Source organism: Notolepis coatsorum, assembly GCF_963971535.1.
Source record: "Notolepis coatsorum genome assembly, chromosome: 17".
Lineage (NCBI taxonomy): Eukaryota > Metazoa > Chordata > Actinopteri > Aulopiformes > Paralepididae > Notolepis > Notolepis coatsorum.
In genome coordinates, this window is record NC_140181.1 from 89,029,103 (window position 1) to 89,046,234 (window position 17,132).

The 17,132-nt window shown below is 47.5% G+C and overlaps 1 protein-coding gene across 1 annotated transcript in view; it reads right to left on the bottom strand.

Annotated features, from left to right (window-relative positions):
* The window catches only part of LOC311243873 (NUAK family SNF1-like kinase 1), a 43,733-nt gene extending 27,742 nt beyond the window's left edge, over positions 1–15,991 (bottom strand). Inside the window, exons 1-3 of the mRNA XM_084333246.1 lie at positions 15,437–15,991; positions 8,252–8,372; positions 6,410–6,561 (exon numbers count right to left, since the gene is read on the bottom strand). Coding sequence (XP_084189372.1) covers positions 6,410–6,561; positions 8,252–8,372; positions 15,437–15,793 — 630 coding nt within the window. The 5' untranslated portion in view covers positions 15,794–15,991. The remainder of the gene's footprint in view (positions 1–6,409; positions 6,562–8,251; positions 8,373–15,436) is intronic.
* Between the last annotated feature and the right edge of the window lie 1,141 nt (positions 15,992–17,132).

Genomic DNA, 17,132 nt, shown 5'->3' on the forward strand with positions numbered 1-17,132 from the left:
TTCCCTAGTTCTCCCTTTTCTAGTTCCACCTAGTTCCTGGTCCCAAGTTCTCCCCTTCTAGTTCCACCTAGTTCCTGTTCCCTAGTTCTCCCCTTTCTAGTTCCACCTAGTTCCTGGTCCCAAGTTCTCCCCTTCTAGTTCCACCTAGTTCCTTGTCCCTAGATCCCCTAGTCCCCGTTTCTCCTGTTCCCTAGCTCTCCTAGTCCCTAGTCCTCTCTCCCTAGTTCTCCTTGTCCCTGGTTTACCTAGTCTCTAGTTCCTCTGTCCCAAGGCGTTCCCTTAACCTTCCCTTAGGCGTTCCCTTACTTTCCCTTAGTTTTCCCTTTTCCTGCCCGCCTCTTAAAGGCACCTTTCCTTCCCCTCATATTATATTCCTGTATTTGTGATTCTCCCTTAAAGGGACAGTGCCCTTTTCCCTGTATTTCCCTGTTGTTCAATAAATATCTGTTTCTTGGCAAACCATCATACCTGTCTTGTGTTGTGCGATTGGGGTCGGTTACAAACCATAACAGTACGACCCCACCAAGTCTACGACCCCAGCCAGCACAGACTGTGTATGTTGAGTTTGCCTTTTTTTTCTTGTCCCCTCTAGCTCCCCTGTTTGCCCTGTTAGCTTCCCTGTTAGCCCAGTTTAGCTTCCTTGTTAGTCCTGTTTAGCTCCCTTGTTAGCCTGTTACTCCCCTGTTTAGCCCAGTTTAGCTTCCCTGTTTAGCTTGTTAGTCTCCCCGGTTAGCTCCCCTGTTTGCTTCCCGTTTTGCCCTGTTTGACCCCCCTGTAGCTAGCCATGCCCTGGCAGCTAACCCAGTTTCCCTCTGCATGGCCCCGGTCTGCTAGCTTGGCCCCGGCTGTTAGCACAGCCTCTATGTTAATGCAGCCTTGCAGCTGGCATAGGCCCTGTAGCTAGCCAGGCCCAAGCAGCTAACCCGGTCCCTCTGCATGGCCTCCACTTTTTTGTGTAGTTTCTCCCACTGCTAGGACTGCCCTTCAGCTAGCAAGGTCAGTATTCCCACAGCTAGGACTGTCCTTCCAGCTAGCTTGTTCTCTCATGCTGGTCCAGCCCTGTCTGCCAGCCTAGCTCCGGCAGCTAGCGCAGCCTCTATGTAGATGTAGCAGTACAGCTAGCATAGGCCCTGTAGCTATCAGTGCCTTGGCAGCTACCCTTTCCCTCTGCTAGCCTAGCTCGGCAGCTAGCGCAGCCTCTATGTTGATGTAGCAGTACAGCTAGCATAGGCCCTGTAGCTATCAGTGCCCTGGCAGCTACCCTTTCCCTCTGCTAGCCTGGCTCCGGCAGCTTGCGCAGCCTCTATGTTGATGTAGCAGTACAGCTAGCATAGGCCCTGTAGCTATCAGTGCCCTGGCAGCAACCTTCCCTCTGCTAGCCCTTTCCCGGTGCTACCATGGTTACCCCTTTGCTACCCTGCTTGCCCCTCAGTTCCTCTAGACCAGTTCCTCTAGACCAGTTCTCTAGACCAGTTCTCTAAACCAGTTCTCTAAACCAGTTCTCTAGACCAGTTCTCTAGCCCAGTTCTCTAGACCAGTTCTCTAGACCAGTTCTCTAGACCAGTTCCTCTAGACTAGTTCTCTAGACCCAGTTCCTCTAGACCAGTTCCTCTAGACCAGTTCCCCCAGTTACCCCTCGGCGACCCTGTTTCTTTTGCTAGCCCCACTCTTGTGGTGGCTTCCCCTGCTGGCTTGGCCAGTACCTCTTGTTTTGCCCCCTGCCACTCTGTCTGTATTTGTTTTGGGTCGCCGGGTGGCTCCCGTTGGAGGGGGGGATACTGTGAGGTTTTGCCCGCTGCTCACTACCTTTTCTCTGTCTTCTTTAAGCCTACTGTTAGGAATTCCCTATTCTCTGTCTAATTCCCTATTCTCTGTCTTCTTTAAGCCTACTGTTAGGAATTCCCTACTCACTCTCTCTAGCCCCCACCCTCTCGTTCCTTACCCTTAGTGGCCACACCTGTTTGATATTCTATTATCTCTCGCACCTGTGGTGGCAGGCTAATTAGTCCCCCTGTGGGCTTTAAATACCAGGGCGCTTCCCCTCGTTTTGGCGTGGGGTCGTGTTGTATACTTGCCGAGTCATATTCTCTAAACATCTAGACTCTTTCGGGAGATCCTCTGTCTGCCTATGCTGTTCCATTCTCCGGCGTCGAGATGTTTGCTCCAGCCTTCGCCTGCTGTCGCCGTTGCCTGAGAGTGGGACTGGTCTGCGCTCCCTAGACTTCCACGGGAGGCATCCCAGTCATCCACTTCAGACCCCCCGCGCAGCTGTCGTCCTGACGCACATCCAGACCAGCGCAGACGCTCTCCAGTCCACAGCGCGCAACGCGCATCTTCCAAGGACGCTCGAGCTTGGCACGCTCTCCAGACCAGCGCGCAACGCGCATCTTCCAGACCTTCGAGCTTGGCACGCTCCTCCGTACCAGCGCGCAACGCGCATCTTCCAAGGACGCTCGAGCTTGGCACGCTCTCCAGACCAGCGCGCAACGCGCATCTTCCAGACCTTCGAGCTTGGCACGCTCCTCCGTACCAGCGCACTGACGCGCATCTTCCAGACCTTCGAGCTTGGCACGCTCCTCCGTACCGGCGCACAGACGCGCATCTTCCAGACCTTCGAGCTTGGCACGCTCTCCAGACCTCAGCGCGCCGACGCGCATCTTCCAGACCTTCGTGCTTGGCACACTCCTCCTGGCAGACGCACCCCGATGCGTCTCTCTGTTCCGACGCGCACACCAAGGTGTGGCGCGCCACTCTGTTCCTCGGCTCCGACAGTGGCTACCCGGTGGACGACATCCTCGCCACCGCCACTGTTCCAGCTCCCTGTTCCGACGCGCACACCAAGGTGTGGCGCGCACTCTGTTCCTCGGCCCGACAGTGGCTACCCGGTGGACGACATCCTCGCCACCGCCACTGTTCCAGCTCCCTGTTCCGACGCGCACACCAAGGTGTGGCGCGCACTCTGTTCCTCGGCCCGACAGTGGCTACCCGGTGGACGACATCCTCGCCACCGCCACTGTTCCAGCTCCCTGTTCCGACGCGCACACCAAGGTGTGGCGCGCACTCTGTTCCTCGGCTCCGACAGCGGCTACCCGGTGGACGATGCCCTCGTCACCGCCACTGTTCCAGCACTCTGTTCCTCGGCTCCGACAGCGGCTACCCGGTGGACGATGCCCTCGTCACCGCCACTGTTCCAGCACTCTCTCCCTCGGCTCGGACAGCCAGCCGCCCCGGTGGCGATGCCTTCGTTCCCGTTGCTGTCCCTGTACCATTACGCATGCGCCTGGGTGAGTTTTGATTGTGATGTCACTCACCCAGCGTAGTGCCCTTGCCCCCGTTCCCGCTGCTGTCCCCGTACCATTACGCATGCGCCTGGGTGAGTTTTGATTGTGATGTCACTCACCCAGCGTAGTGCCCTTGCCCCCGTTCCCGCTGCTGTCCCCGTACCTTTACGCATACGCCTGGGTGAGTTTTGATTGTGATGTCACTCACTCAGCGTAGTGCCCTTGCCCCCGTTCCCGCTACTGTTCCTGTACCTTTACGCATACGCCTGGGTGAGTTTTGATTGTGATGTCACTCTCCCAGCGTATTGCCTCTGTTAGTTAGTTTGGACATTTCATCTCCCAGCGTATTGCCTCTGTTAGTTAGTTTGGACATTTCATCTCCCAGCGTTATGCCTCTGTTTTTGGTTCTCACTTAGAATAGTATTTTTGGACTTTACATCTCCCCCTGTGTGTTTGTCACACGAAGATATTATTACTTTGTTCACTTTGTTATTTGGACTGTTCTGCACCTGCTCTGTTTTTTCCCTTTTGTGCATTAACTCTCTCCTCTGTCCTGCAGAGCGGCCCAGATGTTTTCCCACCAGTCCCCAGTTCCTCCCTGTACCCCAGCCCGCCTCCGCGGGCCTCAGTCCCCTTTCTAGTTCCACCTAGTTCCTGTCCCAAGTTCTTCCCTTCTAGTTCCACCTAGTTCCTGTTCCCTAGTTCTCCCTTTTCTAGTTCCACCTAGTTCCTGGTCCCAAGTTCTCCCCTTCTAGTTCCACCTAGTTCCTGTTCCCTAGTTCTCCCCTTTCTAGTTCCACCTAGTTCCTGGTCCCAAGTTCTCCCCTTCTAGTTCCACCTAGTTCCTTGTCCCTAGATCCCCTAGTCCCCGTTTCTCCTGTTCCCTAGCTCTCCTAGTCCCTAGTCCTCTCTCCCTAGTTCTCCTTGTCCCTGGTTTACCTAGTCTCTAGTTCCTCTGTCCCAAGGCGTTCCCTTAACCTTCCCTTAGGCGTTCCCTTACTTTCCCTTAGTTTTCCCTTTTCCTGCCCGCCTCTTAAAGGCACCTTTCCTTCCCCTCATATTATATTCCTGTATTTGTGATTCTCCCTTAAAGGGACAGTGCCCTTTTCCCTGTATTTCCCTGTTGTTCAATAAATATCTGTTTCTTGGCAAACCATCATACCTGTCTTGTGTTGTGCGATTGGGGTCGGTTACAAACCATAACAACAGCTAAAGAGATTGGTTTTATCCGGTATCACAGTGGCTAAAAAGCTGATAGCATCACGATGGTTTCAACCGGAAAAAATGTGCCGGAAGGTCTGGATTCTTACATATCTCGATGTGATTTATCAAGAAATATCAACAGCTAGAATTTTGGGTCTCAATGAATCCAAAATGGCAATGTGGTTAGAAGTGGTGGAGAGAATAAAAGCTAGCATATAATGGTAGTGTCTGGTTAGGAACAAATTATAATGGTTGGATTATCCAATGGGGGGTCCGGGAGAGGGGGGTACGAGCTGGAGCATATGTGTATTTGTATATCCTATTGTGTGTTGTCATGTTTGTTTATGTGTTTGTTTAAAAAATAATAAAAAAATAAAATACAAAAAAAAAAATCAATTAAACTAAACTAAACATCAGCGTTATCGCTACGGCTTGAATAACGTGTTACCTATGCTCCGGTGTTCTGAAATAGCTCTCGACGGCGACACACATTAAGGACCATGTTAATTGGTTCCGCCCCACTGCGGTCTGCGTGAAAGAAAAAAAAAAGCCTGACTTTATCTCCCGTTAATAATAGTTTCCCCCCAGATTTCACAATGAAACATAAGATGACATGGCATGTTTTTAAGACCTCCGAAAGTCGGATTTAAGACATTTTAAGACAAATTAAGGCCTTAATAGTTGATAGTTGAATTTAAGACTTTTTAAGACTTTTTAAGGTCCCGCGGACACCCTGATATGTGTACTTATGCACGCTATAGAGGCGGGCTGAAAAATCTATTATCCATTTCCTCAAGATCACACACACACACACACACACACACATACACACACACGGCACATGCTGATATCTCAGTGAATACAGGTCTGATTATCCTAAAACTGGTAACATAGACTCCTTACCTTAGATCAGATGTTCTCCAAAAAGATTATTCCAATTCCTGATCGCCATTCCAAATATCGATCGCGTTTATTGATTGATTATTGGCTGCTGTAAATATATATTCCAGGCTGCTTTCCAACTCGCGATCAGATCCCTCATCATCAGACGGCTCGGCAGCACAATGGAGCCAGTTGGCCACCCCCACAGGGATCTCCCAGTCTAATCGACTGACCTGCAGTTACACAGGGATAGACGATAGGGGGCGGTTTTTTCCCATCTGAGCTCCTAGAGAGTCTGCTGTACCAACGGGAGACTCGGTTGATGAAATATGAATTCAGATCACTAATAAAAAAATTTAACGACAATACACGTTGTCGGCACCCAATGGGGGGTCTGATAAGACGAGAATACACGTCGTCGGCACTCAATGGGGGGTCTGATAAGACGAGAATACACGTCGTCGGCACTCAAAGTGTTAATGTTGATGATGCACCAAGCGACCAAGACAAATTCCTTGTATGTACAAACTTACTTGGCAATAAAGACTTTTCTGATTCTGATTCTGATTCTGAAAGGTGTGCACATTTTGGAGTTGTTTCGCATATCTCAGCTGCGTGTGTGTGTGTGTGTGTGTGTGTGTGTGTGTGTGTGTGTAGTGTAGTGTCCCTTGTGACAGTAGTGGGCAGCAGAGATGATATGTGCGTGATATGTGTGTGTGTGTGTGTGTGTGTGTGTGTGTGTGTGTGTGTGTGTGTGTGTGTGTGTGTGTGTGTATGTGTGTGTGTGTGTGTGTAGTGTAGTGCACCTTGTGACAGTAGTGGGCAGCAGAGGTGATATGTGTGTGATATGTGTGTGTGGGTGTGTGTTTGTGTGTGTGTGTGTGTGTGTGTGTGTGTGTGTGTGTGTGTGTGATATGTGTGTGTGTGTGTGTGTGTGTGTGTGTGTGTGTGTGTGTGTGGTGTGTGTGTGTGTGTGTGTGTGTGTGTGTGTGTGTGTGTGTGTGTGTGTGTGTGTGTGTGTGTGTGTGTGTAGTGTAGTGTACCTTGTGACAGTAGTGGACAGCAGAGATGATCTGTCTGAAGACGTCTCTGGCCTCCGTCTCGGTCAGGCGTCTCCTCTCGTGGACGTAGTCGTACAGCTCTCCTCTGCTGCAGTACTCCATCACGATCACAATCTTATCCCGACTCTCAAACACTGTGCAGGACACAACACACATTTAGAATACACTACATGTAACGTCACGGTGACCAATCGCAGCCACTCTTATTGTCTGGGACCAAATACGGCCACGCCCCATTCCCAGTAAAAAGTGGGAATCTCTAGAATGGGTTTCGGGCGACGGTGTATACGGAAGTGACTCTAAAGGTGACAATTAGACAACACTTTCTGTTGTCAGTAGATGGCAGCATTGGTTTAAAATTAAAAGGTGAAAATGTTGAAAACTACAACAATACACTTCCCAAGATCCTTAGCACAGGTCACAGGTCACTGGGATGTGTCTATTCTTCAACGTGATCTGAACAGCGGTAATTATCTTAACAAAAGTGCGCTGGTAGCGTTACATATGTTGTCTAAAGGGGGACATATGGTACAATTTAAGATTTTTATGATAATCGGCATATAAAGAACAACATAAAGCATCGTTAATTTGTAAGAAACCTCAATGAAAACGGTAATATTCGCTATTGTTATGAAAATGTGATAGAATCCTATAAAAATGTGGACGCATTTGGTCTACGTTCCGTTATGTGTTTGTGTGCATGTGTGCATGTGTGTGTGTGTGTGTGTGTGTGTGTGTGTGTGTGTGTGTGTGTGTGTGTGTGTGTGTGTGTGTGTGTGTGTGCGTGTGTGTGTGTGCGTGTGTGCTATATTCTTACTTTCATAGGAATTACATAGAACTACATAGGTGTTTGGACTAGTTATCACACCATTTACGTGTTTGTGTACAGGATCACAAACTAACTTTTGGATGGATAATTACACCGACCAATTAAATCCTTAAGTGGTTTGTAGAATGGAATAAAATGATTAAACACAAGTAGGCCGATCTGCCAAGGGTGGAAAGTGGGATTGACAGATTTACCAGCCACTGCAAAAGAAAACTATTAGCATTTCGGTCTGTGCCTGCTCCTAATTTAAAGCCCTGTTTGTTTGAGTGTACGTGTGTCGTGCATCTTCAAGTTTCAAGTTGTGTTTTATTTGTCACATATAAGGTACATGTACATTACAGTGAAATGCTTGGTTCTGTATGAGCCCCCTGGGAATGTGCTTCATACAGTACAAAAAGACTATACAAAATATACAATATATACAACTAAAGTACAAAATGCAAACAAAAATGCTAAAATGAGGTAAACATGTAGTGAAAATCTTTGAGTAATAAATGGATCATATATATGGACATGGCCAGTGTGTGAGAGTGTGTCTCACCCTCGTGGACATGGACAGTGTGTGAGAGTGTGTCTCACCCTCGTGGACATGGCCAGTGTGTGTGAGTGTGTCTCACCCTCGTGGACATGGACAGTGTGTGTGAGTGTGTCTCACCCTCGTGGACATGGACAGTGTGTGTGCGTGTGTCTCACCCTCGTGGCCAGTGTGTGTGAGTGTGTCTCACCCTCGTGGACATGGACAGTGTGTGTGCGTGTGTCTCACCCTCGTGGACATGGACAGTGTGTGTGCGTGTGTCTCACCCTCGTGGACATGGACAGTGTGTGTGCGTGTGTCTCACCCTCGTGGACATGGACAGTGTGTGTGCGTGTGTCTCACCCTCGTGGACATGGACAGTGTGTGTGCGTGTGTGTGTCTCACCCTCGTGGACATGGACAGTGTGTGTGCGTGTGTCTCACCCTCGTGGACATGGACAGTGTGTGTGCGTGTGTCTCACCCTCGTGGACTCGTATGATGTTGGGGTGCCTCAGGGTGGAGGTGATCTCGATCTCCCTCTGGATGTGCACTCGGTCCAGGTCGTCCGTTATACGCTCCTTACGGATGGATTTGATGGCCACCTGTCAGTAGAACACACGTGTTTTAGAACGTACCACACGCAAGTCAAGATTCCACACGTTAACTCTGGCAGATTAGGTCAAGGATACGTTCACATTGTGAAGACGCAGCGGTGGAAAGATAACCCGCTGTTATCCTCGGATACAGTACGGTAGGAAACCACTAAAACACTGTTTTTACGAGGACTGTTAAAAAGTTTTTACGAGGTTTTCATCCACAGCGGGAGACACTGTTGAGGCTACACCAGGACAGTCGTCGCCATGGTGACATACTTGGTTTAAATTCTTGTTGTTTATCCGTTTTCCTTTGGGCCTTGAGGATTCGGTGCCAGGAACAAATCTCCACAAATTAACTCCTCGACAACCCCGACCACCTTAACTAAAAATGTACCTTATCTCTCACTCACACTAAATTGGCAAATTTACGATACAAATGCACACACACACAACACACAGGCATAGACATACACAGATAAAGACGCCCACACAGAATCCCGTGGTATTAGCTGTGATCATGCAGGGTTTAGGGGGAGAGTGGTGAGAGAGTGGGGGTCTCCTGTGATCTCAGCTTCACTCAGAGGCAGAGGGCTGACAGCTGCACCGTTCACACTGTGTACCACAGCTCAATCTAACCCCCCGATACAGACCACTGGCCCATGAGCCCTCAAAGCCCTTGGATAGAGTTACTGCTCAACCTATTATTACCATATGAGGACAATGGGGACAAATAAATAGACAAAGAGGATTATTAGAGTCATATTCCAAAAATAATCCTCAGGAACACAGGAAACTGCTATAATGAGTCATTCCTGTTTTTACATGCACAACGATATATCCCCTTGATATATGGGATTTTCAACTGTTCTGTATTTGTGTTTGCATGTAAACAACACATTTTACAATAACCTGGATGAGAGACGGGATGCTGTCTGTCGCATGTAAATACTGTGTCCTGTTGTATCTAGGGATGCACGATATTGATTTTTTGACACCGATATCGATAACTTTATGCTCGTCAAGCCGATAACCGATACCGATATTTATTGTATTATAATTTTTTTTAATGTATATATATATATTTGGATACATTATTTTTTTTTTTTTTGTATTTATAAGCTCCGACGTCATCGGTACTGCTATCGGTACTCGAGAAATTATGGAGTTTTTTTTTGAGGAATTTAAACGTCGCAAACTAATCTTGTTGGCCGTTTTCTATATCTCTCCTGCCTCGGTGTCTCTGCCTGCGCGAGGAGCGGGCTGTGCTGTGCTCACACACACACTCACTCACACACACACACACACACACGGGTGCTGCCGAGTACAGACAGCTCTGCTCTCATCATGGCGGACAGAACAAAACGTTCAAAAGTCTGGGTCTATTTGACTAAAGTCGATGCTGACAACGCTCGTTGCCACAAGTGCAACAAGACATTTGCCAGTAATGTATAAGCGCTGGTACTTGTCAATGTGGCTGGCGGGGAGATAACGTTAGCTCCGAGTAGAATAATGGCTGACAATCCGGAAGTAAATAAACGAATGAGAGCTTCCGATTGGTGGTAAGAAGAAGAGGTGGGTGCAAGCGGTGGGACGTAATTGGCAGATCGACTGTCTGCCTCCGAATGTAACGTGACTACGTCACAGCCAAGAAAGGGAGCGCTGGATTTGTGAAAAACTCCCTGTTCCTAAACCACACGCTATCAGTGGTACCACAGTACTGGCAAAACGGGAGGAGGCTATAATAAAAACAAGCGCCCTTCATCCAAATCCACCCACACCGGATTTCTTTTAACCAAAAAATGTATTATATATTATCGGAGCTATCAATAACGTTATCGGGTTTATCGGGATGACGCCATAATTGCTGATATCGGCCCGATAATTATCGGCCCGATAATTAACGTGCATCCCTAGTTGTATCCATGTAAGTTCTGTTACCAGGGCAACCAGGGGATGTTCTGGTATTAGATATCGGTCCAATACGAGGCTACAATAGGGTATCATCGGCATATGAGAATTTCCCAAACACTAAAATCTGATATCAAGAACCAGAAAACAAACCTGACTTGATTCTCTGCATTTCTTTGACACACTTTGAGAAAAGATCTATTAGTTCTATTAGGTATTAGGTCTAATAGGTCTACAGTATGTCAATCAATCATGTCCAGTGACCACAGACTGCCTAAAGTCTAAAGTGGTCTAAAGTGAACGTTAGGAATTTACCTGTCTCAATCAATGTATCATTGGTATTGGCAGTGAAAGAGTGGCGTATCAATGCATCTGTAATGCTAATGCTTCCGATATTCTCATTGCATGAATATTGGTGATGGCGAGTGGGGACATGCAGATGCATGTAAAGTTTATAAACACCTGCTATCTTATGTCCAGGATATGAGCGTGTCCTGAAAGTGTCCTGACTGATTAATGTGTGCATGAAAGAAGTAGTGCAAGTGTCTAATGACCAGGGCAGGGCGACGCACGGGTCACCAACCTGACCTGGAACTGTAGAGCCCTGCGTCATACTGTCAACCCCTATAGTGTCTCTGAGGGCCTTTCTTTGTATATCGGGTCACTGCTCTAGGATTCCCAGCTGCTGGAGGGAACTACTGGACACATTCACATGCTCCCTGAGCCACAGTGCTTATGTAACACACAGACACTCCAGGGAAATCATCACACGCCATGGGATTTAGGATTTTGTCATCCTAACTAATGTCAGTGTGGTGGTTGAATGTTATCCTGTGCAACAGAGTTGTTGATTCATTTCAGACTGTCGCTGTGGCGTACTACCTTTTCTTGACTACACTACACTCATACCAACACGCCGGGGGTTTGTTTTCTGCTATTCAGTTTCAGTATCGGGCGTCTCTGTATAGTGAAAGGTCTGACGCACTGAAAAGCCTTTTCAGCGCCTTTGTCTTGTGCTACCAGTCACTTCCCTCCCCGCAGGTCTCTGTGTGGCGACAGGCTCACAAGGCCAGAGCCACCGGGTCCACACTATTGTCTCGTGCTTTCTGGGGGTTTCAGGCCGGGTCACAGACGTCTCCATGGTGAACGGCAGAAGGAGAAGCACATGTTAGCCGGCCTCTATACCTCACCACCGCTATAGGGAGGTGTAGTCTGACGTCACTGGTCGTTCCACCCGTATAGGGATTGGGAAAATGGATTATCGGCTATTGTAACAATTCTGCCGCATGGACATTGAAAATCTTTCCATTTTTTGCACAAAATGAGTTCCCTTCTATCACTAACATTATTGTTTAAGCATTTTTGGTTTAAATAAAATTTGTCTTTTTTTTATGATTAATTGCGAATATTTTCATGTTGAGCTATAGATTGTGGATGAATAAGCACAGAAAGGTACACCATGCCAATGTTAATGCTTTATTTGTTTTAAACGAGACGATTTAGAAATGAGCAATGGGGAAATACGATGCGTTGGACAGAGGGTGGAACACAAAAAACGGCAATGACGTAACCACTACACCTCCCTATACCTGTCAAAACCCCTTTTTCTCTCCCCTGTTACAATTAGGTCAGTCAGAGCCCAAACCCCCCCCCCCCACAGCTGCAGGTGACTGGTCAGAGTGTCATGAACACTGTTTTATGACCTAAATACCGACTGGGTGGGAGAGCGGAAAGACGGGGGCGCGGGGGTTGGGGCACAGGGGACGGTATGGAAAGATTCAGATGGATAAGCGATAGGGAGCAGGTAGCGGGAGTGTTTAGAGGAGAGACAGTGGGCAGCTGAGACTATAGGGATGAGGAGAAGAGAGGGGCTGTAATGGGGTCAGAGTACATCACCAGGGTTACCTGGGTTACCAGGGTTACCTGGGTAACAGGTTGCTATTCCATGCCCTGCTGGTTCCCCTGTGCTTGGCATTGAGGCGAGAGAACGAGAGAGACACACACACACACACACACACACACACACACACACACACACACACACACACACACACACACACACACACACACACACACACACACACACACACACACACACGCTGGGTGTTGTTCTGCCTCGCATTCCTAAGGGCACGTGTGGCAGGACAAAGTGTGTGTGTGTGTGTGTGTGTGTGTGTGTGTTTTGCGTGCAGCGCAGAGACAGATGTTTGAGCATGAAGCTAGAGAGTGACCTCTATAATATCCTTCACGGTCACAATGTTTCATTGTTGGCCTAAATAATGTGCTCTGTGTGTGCGCACGCGTGTGTGCGTGCATGCTTGTGCGTGTGTCTGATGGAGCTCAAAATGCCAAAACGACAAATTAATATTATAAACAACACACAAGTAGCTGTCTGGCAAACATGCTCTCTGAGTAAATTAGGTCTACCATGAGTTATACTACAGTGTGTCGCCAGTATAGTATGTGTCAACAGTAGTCCAACCTACTGTATGGGTACAGTTATATACAGTAGTGTGGTCTGAGTGCAGTGATACATTCTTTACCATGGCCTGGTAGCCTGGCTGACCCTTGAGACAGTGTTTCCCTACTGCATACTGTATTACTGTATATAGCATAGCACAGCACCCATTATCAACAAGCAACATATCTCTAGACATCTCAATCACTTAAGGAAAATGGAAGTGTGTGTGCGTGTGTGTGTTAGGGCTGGGTCATTTATTCCATTCTGATTTCCAAGGTCCCGATTCAATTCGATTTCCGATTCGATTCAATATGGATTGGGTTAGGAAATATTCCAATTACAATACCAATTGTGCTTGGATATGAAAGACATTATCAGAGAACTAATTCTGTAAATTGTACAAGGAACCCTCTTACCTGGTGCATTATTAATAATAGGAATGTTTACATTGAGAATTGACCACAAAGCAGTTACTTTGTATTTAACATGACCAACACACTACAGCAGTCAACACAATATTGCATATATATACAATTCTTTTTTTAAAGATCGTTCTGTGATTTTATGAATGGATAATATATTATTAAAATGAAGATCGATTTGAATCAAGAAAACTATATATTTTATATCAGCCCCAGTGTGTGTGTGTGTGTCTTGGGAGTTGGAGTGAGCCTCAGACCACTTTGTTGCTTCCTGTCCCACTATTCCCATCGACACACACACACACACACCCACACACACACACACACACACACACACACACACACACACACACACACACACCTTTGACCTACAACACAGATTATTGACTAGAGATACATGAGCCCCCCCCCCCCCCCCCCCCCCTCCACTCTTCCCAATATTGTGGCAAGTCATCTGAACGGGCACTTAATACATTTTACAGTAATTGCAGTCTTGAGTCAGCCTTACCAACCATCACCACCACTCCCCCCCCCCCCCCTCCTCCTCTTCCTCCCTCAACCTCTCTCAGACAACAGCCCCCTGGTCTTGTTTCCAAAAATAATGTCCGTTTTGTTTCAAAGAATCCTCGGTATGCGCTGGTTCCAGCTCAAGGAATTCAACCTTTTCCCTTACCACCCAACCCCCTCCTACACACACACACACACACACACACACACACACACACACACACACACACACACACGCACACACACGCATTAACACACACACACACTCACACACACGCATTAACACACACACACACACGCACGCGCACACACGCACACAACATTTCTCTCCACTCCTCTCTCTCTCTGTCTCTGTGTATGTATTATATATATTATGCACACTTGAGTTCTTTCTCCATTATTCCTGTCTCTCTCTCCCCCTCTCTCTCTCTCTCTCTCTCTTTCTCTCCCCCTCCCTCTCTCTCTCTCTCTCTCCCCCTCTCTCTCTCTCTCTCTCTCTCTCTCTCCCCCTCTCTCTCACTCTCTCTCTCTCTCTCTCTCTCTCTTTCTTCTGTTCCTTACAACAAGATACATGTCTCAGATTATGTTAGAGGAAACAGGTCATGTTCAGGTCACAGCAGAATTAAGGATTATGGTCTGACTGTAAGGACACCACGGCACCGAATTACACGTTTATTTCGTTTTTTTTTTTTTTAATGTTTAGAAGTAATACAAAAAATATGAAGTTACTTGGTTGATATGATAGTTGAGTGTGTGTTTCATATTTTGCGAGTGAAGCTATGGGGTCTGACACCTATGAGAAGAGACCCCCTGTGGCTCCTTCATCCCTCACTTTGAGTGCTGAGTGAGTCAGACTAAAGGCATCCAGGCCCCTGGCAGCACAGCAGGCAAAAGGCCTGGATCACACACACACGCACACACGCACACACACACACACACACGCACACGCACACAGACGCACACACACAGAGACACACACACACAAACACACACACGCACACAGACGCACACACACAGAGACACACACACACACACACACAGACACACAGCTCTTACTTCCCCCTCAGCATTAATATTTAATAACCACTGGGCAAGATTCTTGGAAGAATGCGTGTGCACACACACACACACACACACACACACACACACACTGACAAACTAACGTTTAACTCAGCTCCTGAGACCTCCTGGACGGCCAAGAGCAGAGTCATGTTCCTCCATTACAGGCTGCATGGCTACAGTATCTACAGCTGGATACAAGTTTAAAGGGGCACTTCACCAAAAACAATGCTGATTTATTTTGCACATAATTTCACTAACACATCCCCAAACTCTAAATACAGGTTTGCACACATTCATTTAGTTTGACAGTTTATTGATAGTAAATGAGTTTGAATGTGAACATCGGTGATGCCATCGTGGACATTGATTTGTTATTTACAGCATAGGGGGGTAGATTTAGGGGGGGTTGCAGAGGACATGTCCCCCTCAATATTGAGAAGAGGAAAATCAAAATATCAGCCTCTATGAGAAGGTGTTGCTATTTTTTTCCATGTGCATCATTTCATGGTGCTGTAATTAACACAACACACACAAACTAAATGAATGTGTGCAAAACTGTTTAGAGGTTTTGGATGTATGAAATGATGTGGAAAATAAAGTTGTTCACTTTTTTCCCCACTTAAAAAATATGTAGGGCATTTTCAACCCTATATAATATTAATAGCCTACTAGGTTTGAAAATAACATTCTGCATTTGGTTACACACTCACTGTCTTCTGGGTCGTTCTCTCCACGGCTCTCTTCACTTTCCCGTAGGTGCCTTTCCCCAGAGTCTCCATCACCTCGTAGCGGTGCTTCAGGTTGTGTTTGTGCTGGTGTGTCTTCACTTCTGCCGGCGCGCTCCTCGGAGTCGCGTCCGCCGCGTGATCCCCAGTCGTGTGGCGTCTGTCCGCGCTGTGGGGGCGACGACGGCGAGCAAGTCCCGGGGACTCGTCGCTGGTATCGTTGCCGGTGGCCGCTGAGTCTTGCAGACAGTCCACCTCGGACCGGTACAATAGATCGCCATAGGACCGGTCACTGGTGTTCATTGCGCTACTAGTGTCGCCGCGGGCTTCTCGCCTGCCCATCCTCTCTGCGCAAGTTGCGCACCTGTACCTTTACCCTGGGAACCCGATCGCCAAAATTGATTGATCTCTCTCTATAGACAAAGGCAACAAAAGCAAATGTTTAGCTCCAAACAGGTTGCCCATAGTGTTACAATGATAAATACTGTTTTAAATATATCCATAATATTATGTTTGTTTCAGTCTCTCTCGCGTCCGCGAAAAAAGGGAGACGTTTTGCGCATCCAGCCCCACAGCGCTCTCCTCCTCTCGCTCGCTCCTCGAAAACACAGCAACAGGCGCAACGAAAACCACATGGTCCTCCTGATGGGCGGAGCGGAGCCACACAGCTGTCATAGCAACGTGCCGACGCGTATGGGTGTGGCTCCGCCCATCGCGCGGGACCATGTGGTTTTCGTTTTGAGCCATTTTGAGCCTCACGTCGCCTGATGACCGGCTGAACCGAGCGGCAGGGAAGGGGATGAGGAATGCTGGGAATGCAAAGCGGGCCAGACACCCATCCTTGAGTCACCACTTCAATCAGACATGTTTATTGACTTTTCGCCAGGGAGTGCGGGAGCTCAAGAAAATAAGTTCTGGAAATGACCAGGGCATCTTGGGGTCAGCTCAGCTTTGATGTCAGAGAACTCAATTCCATCCCTTTCCAGTTCATTATTTTATATGCAATACAGATGAATACACACAAATACACATGTTCTGCCTCATCATAGGCTGCTTCATGGCCATCCATAACTTAGCTCATATTTCATATTATTTTACTCAGCCACTTTATTGTATTATCTGTCAGTTAATGTCTGTCCACTAATGTCACACCAGTAACGTCCAAAGCGAATTCCTTGTATGTGAAAAGTATAGTTGGCAATAAAGACCTTTCTGATTCTGATTCTGATTCTGATAAGGTCTTACAATAAAACCGACTGACGAATAAGCCCACGTCATTGATTGATTGATTGATTGAAAAGTTTATTAACAGATTGCAGAATGGGTACAGTACAGTACAGCTCAATACATACAATTGTTAAGGGGATGCAGACCAGAGAAAGACTTTCGTCTTGTTTACATCAGCGTCCCCCATTTTCAATGCATCATAACACGACATACAGATAGACAGTACTGCTACATCTATACATTTATGACATTGAAAGAGTATTTGGTTTGAAAATACAGTGGTCAGCAGACTCACGCTCATTTTCCAGTTGAGTGTAAGATGATGGCACGTATTTTAGGCAAGGGAGCAAATTTAATGTGCACCTATGAGGTACATAACCCTCTGTGTTAATAAGACAATGAAAGCTGTTTCCTGGCTGACTCAGGCCGGGTCTCTGCCGTCACAGCTTGATGC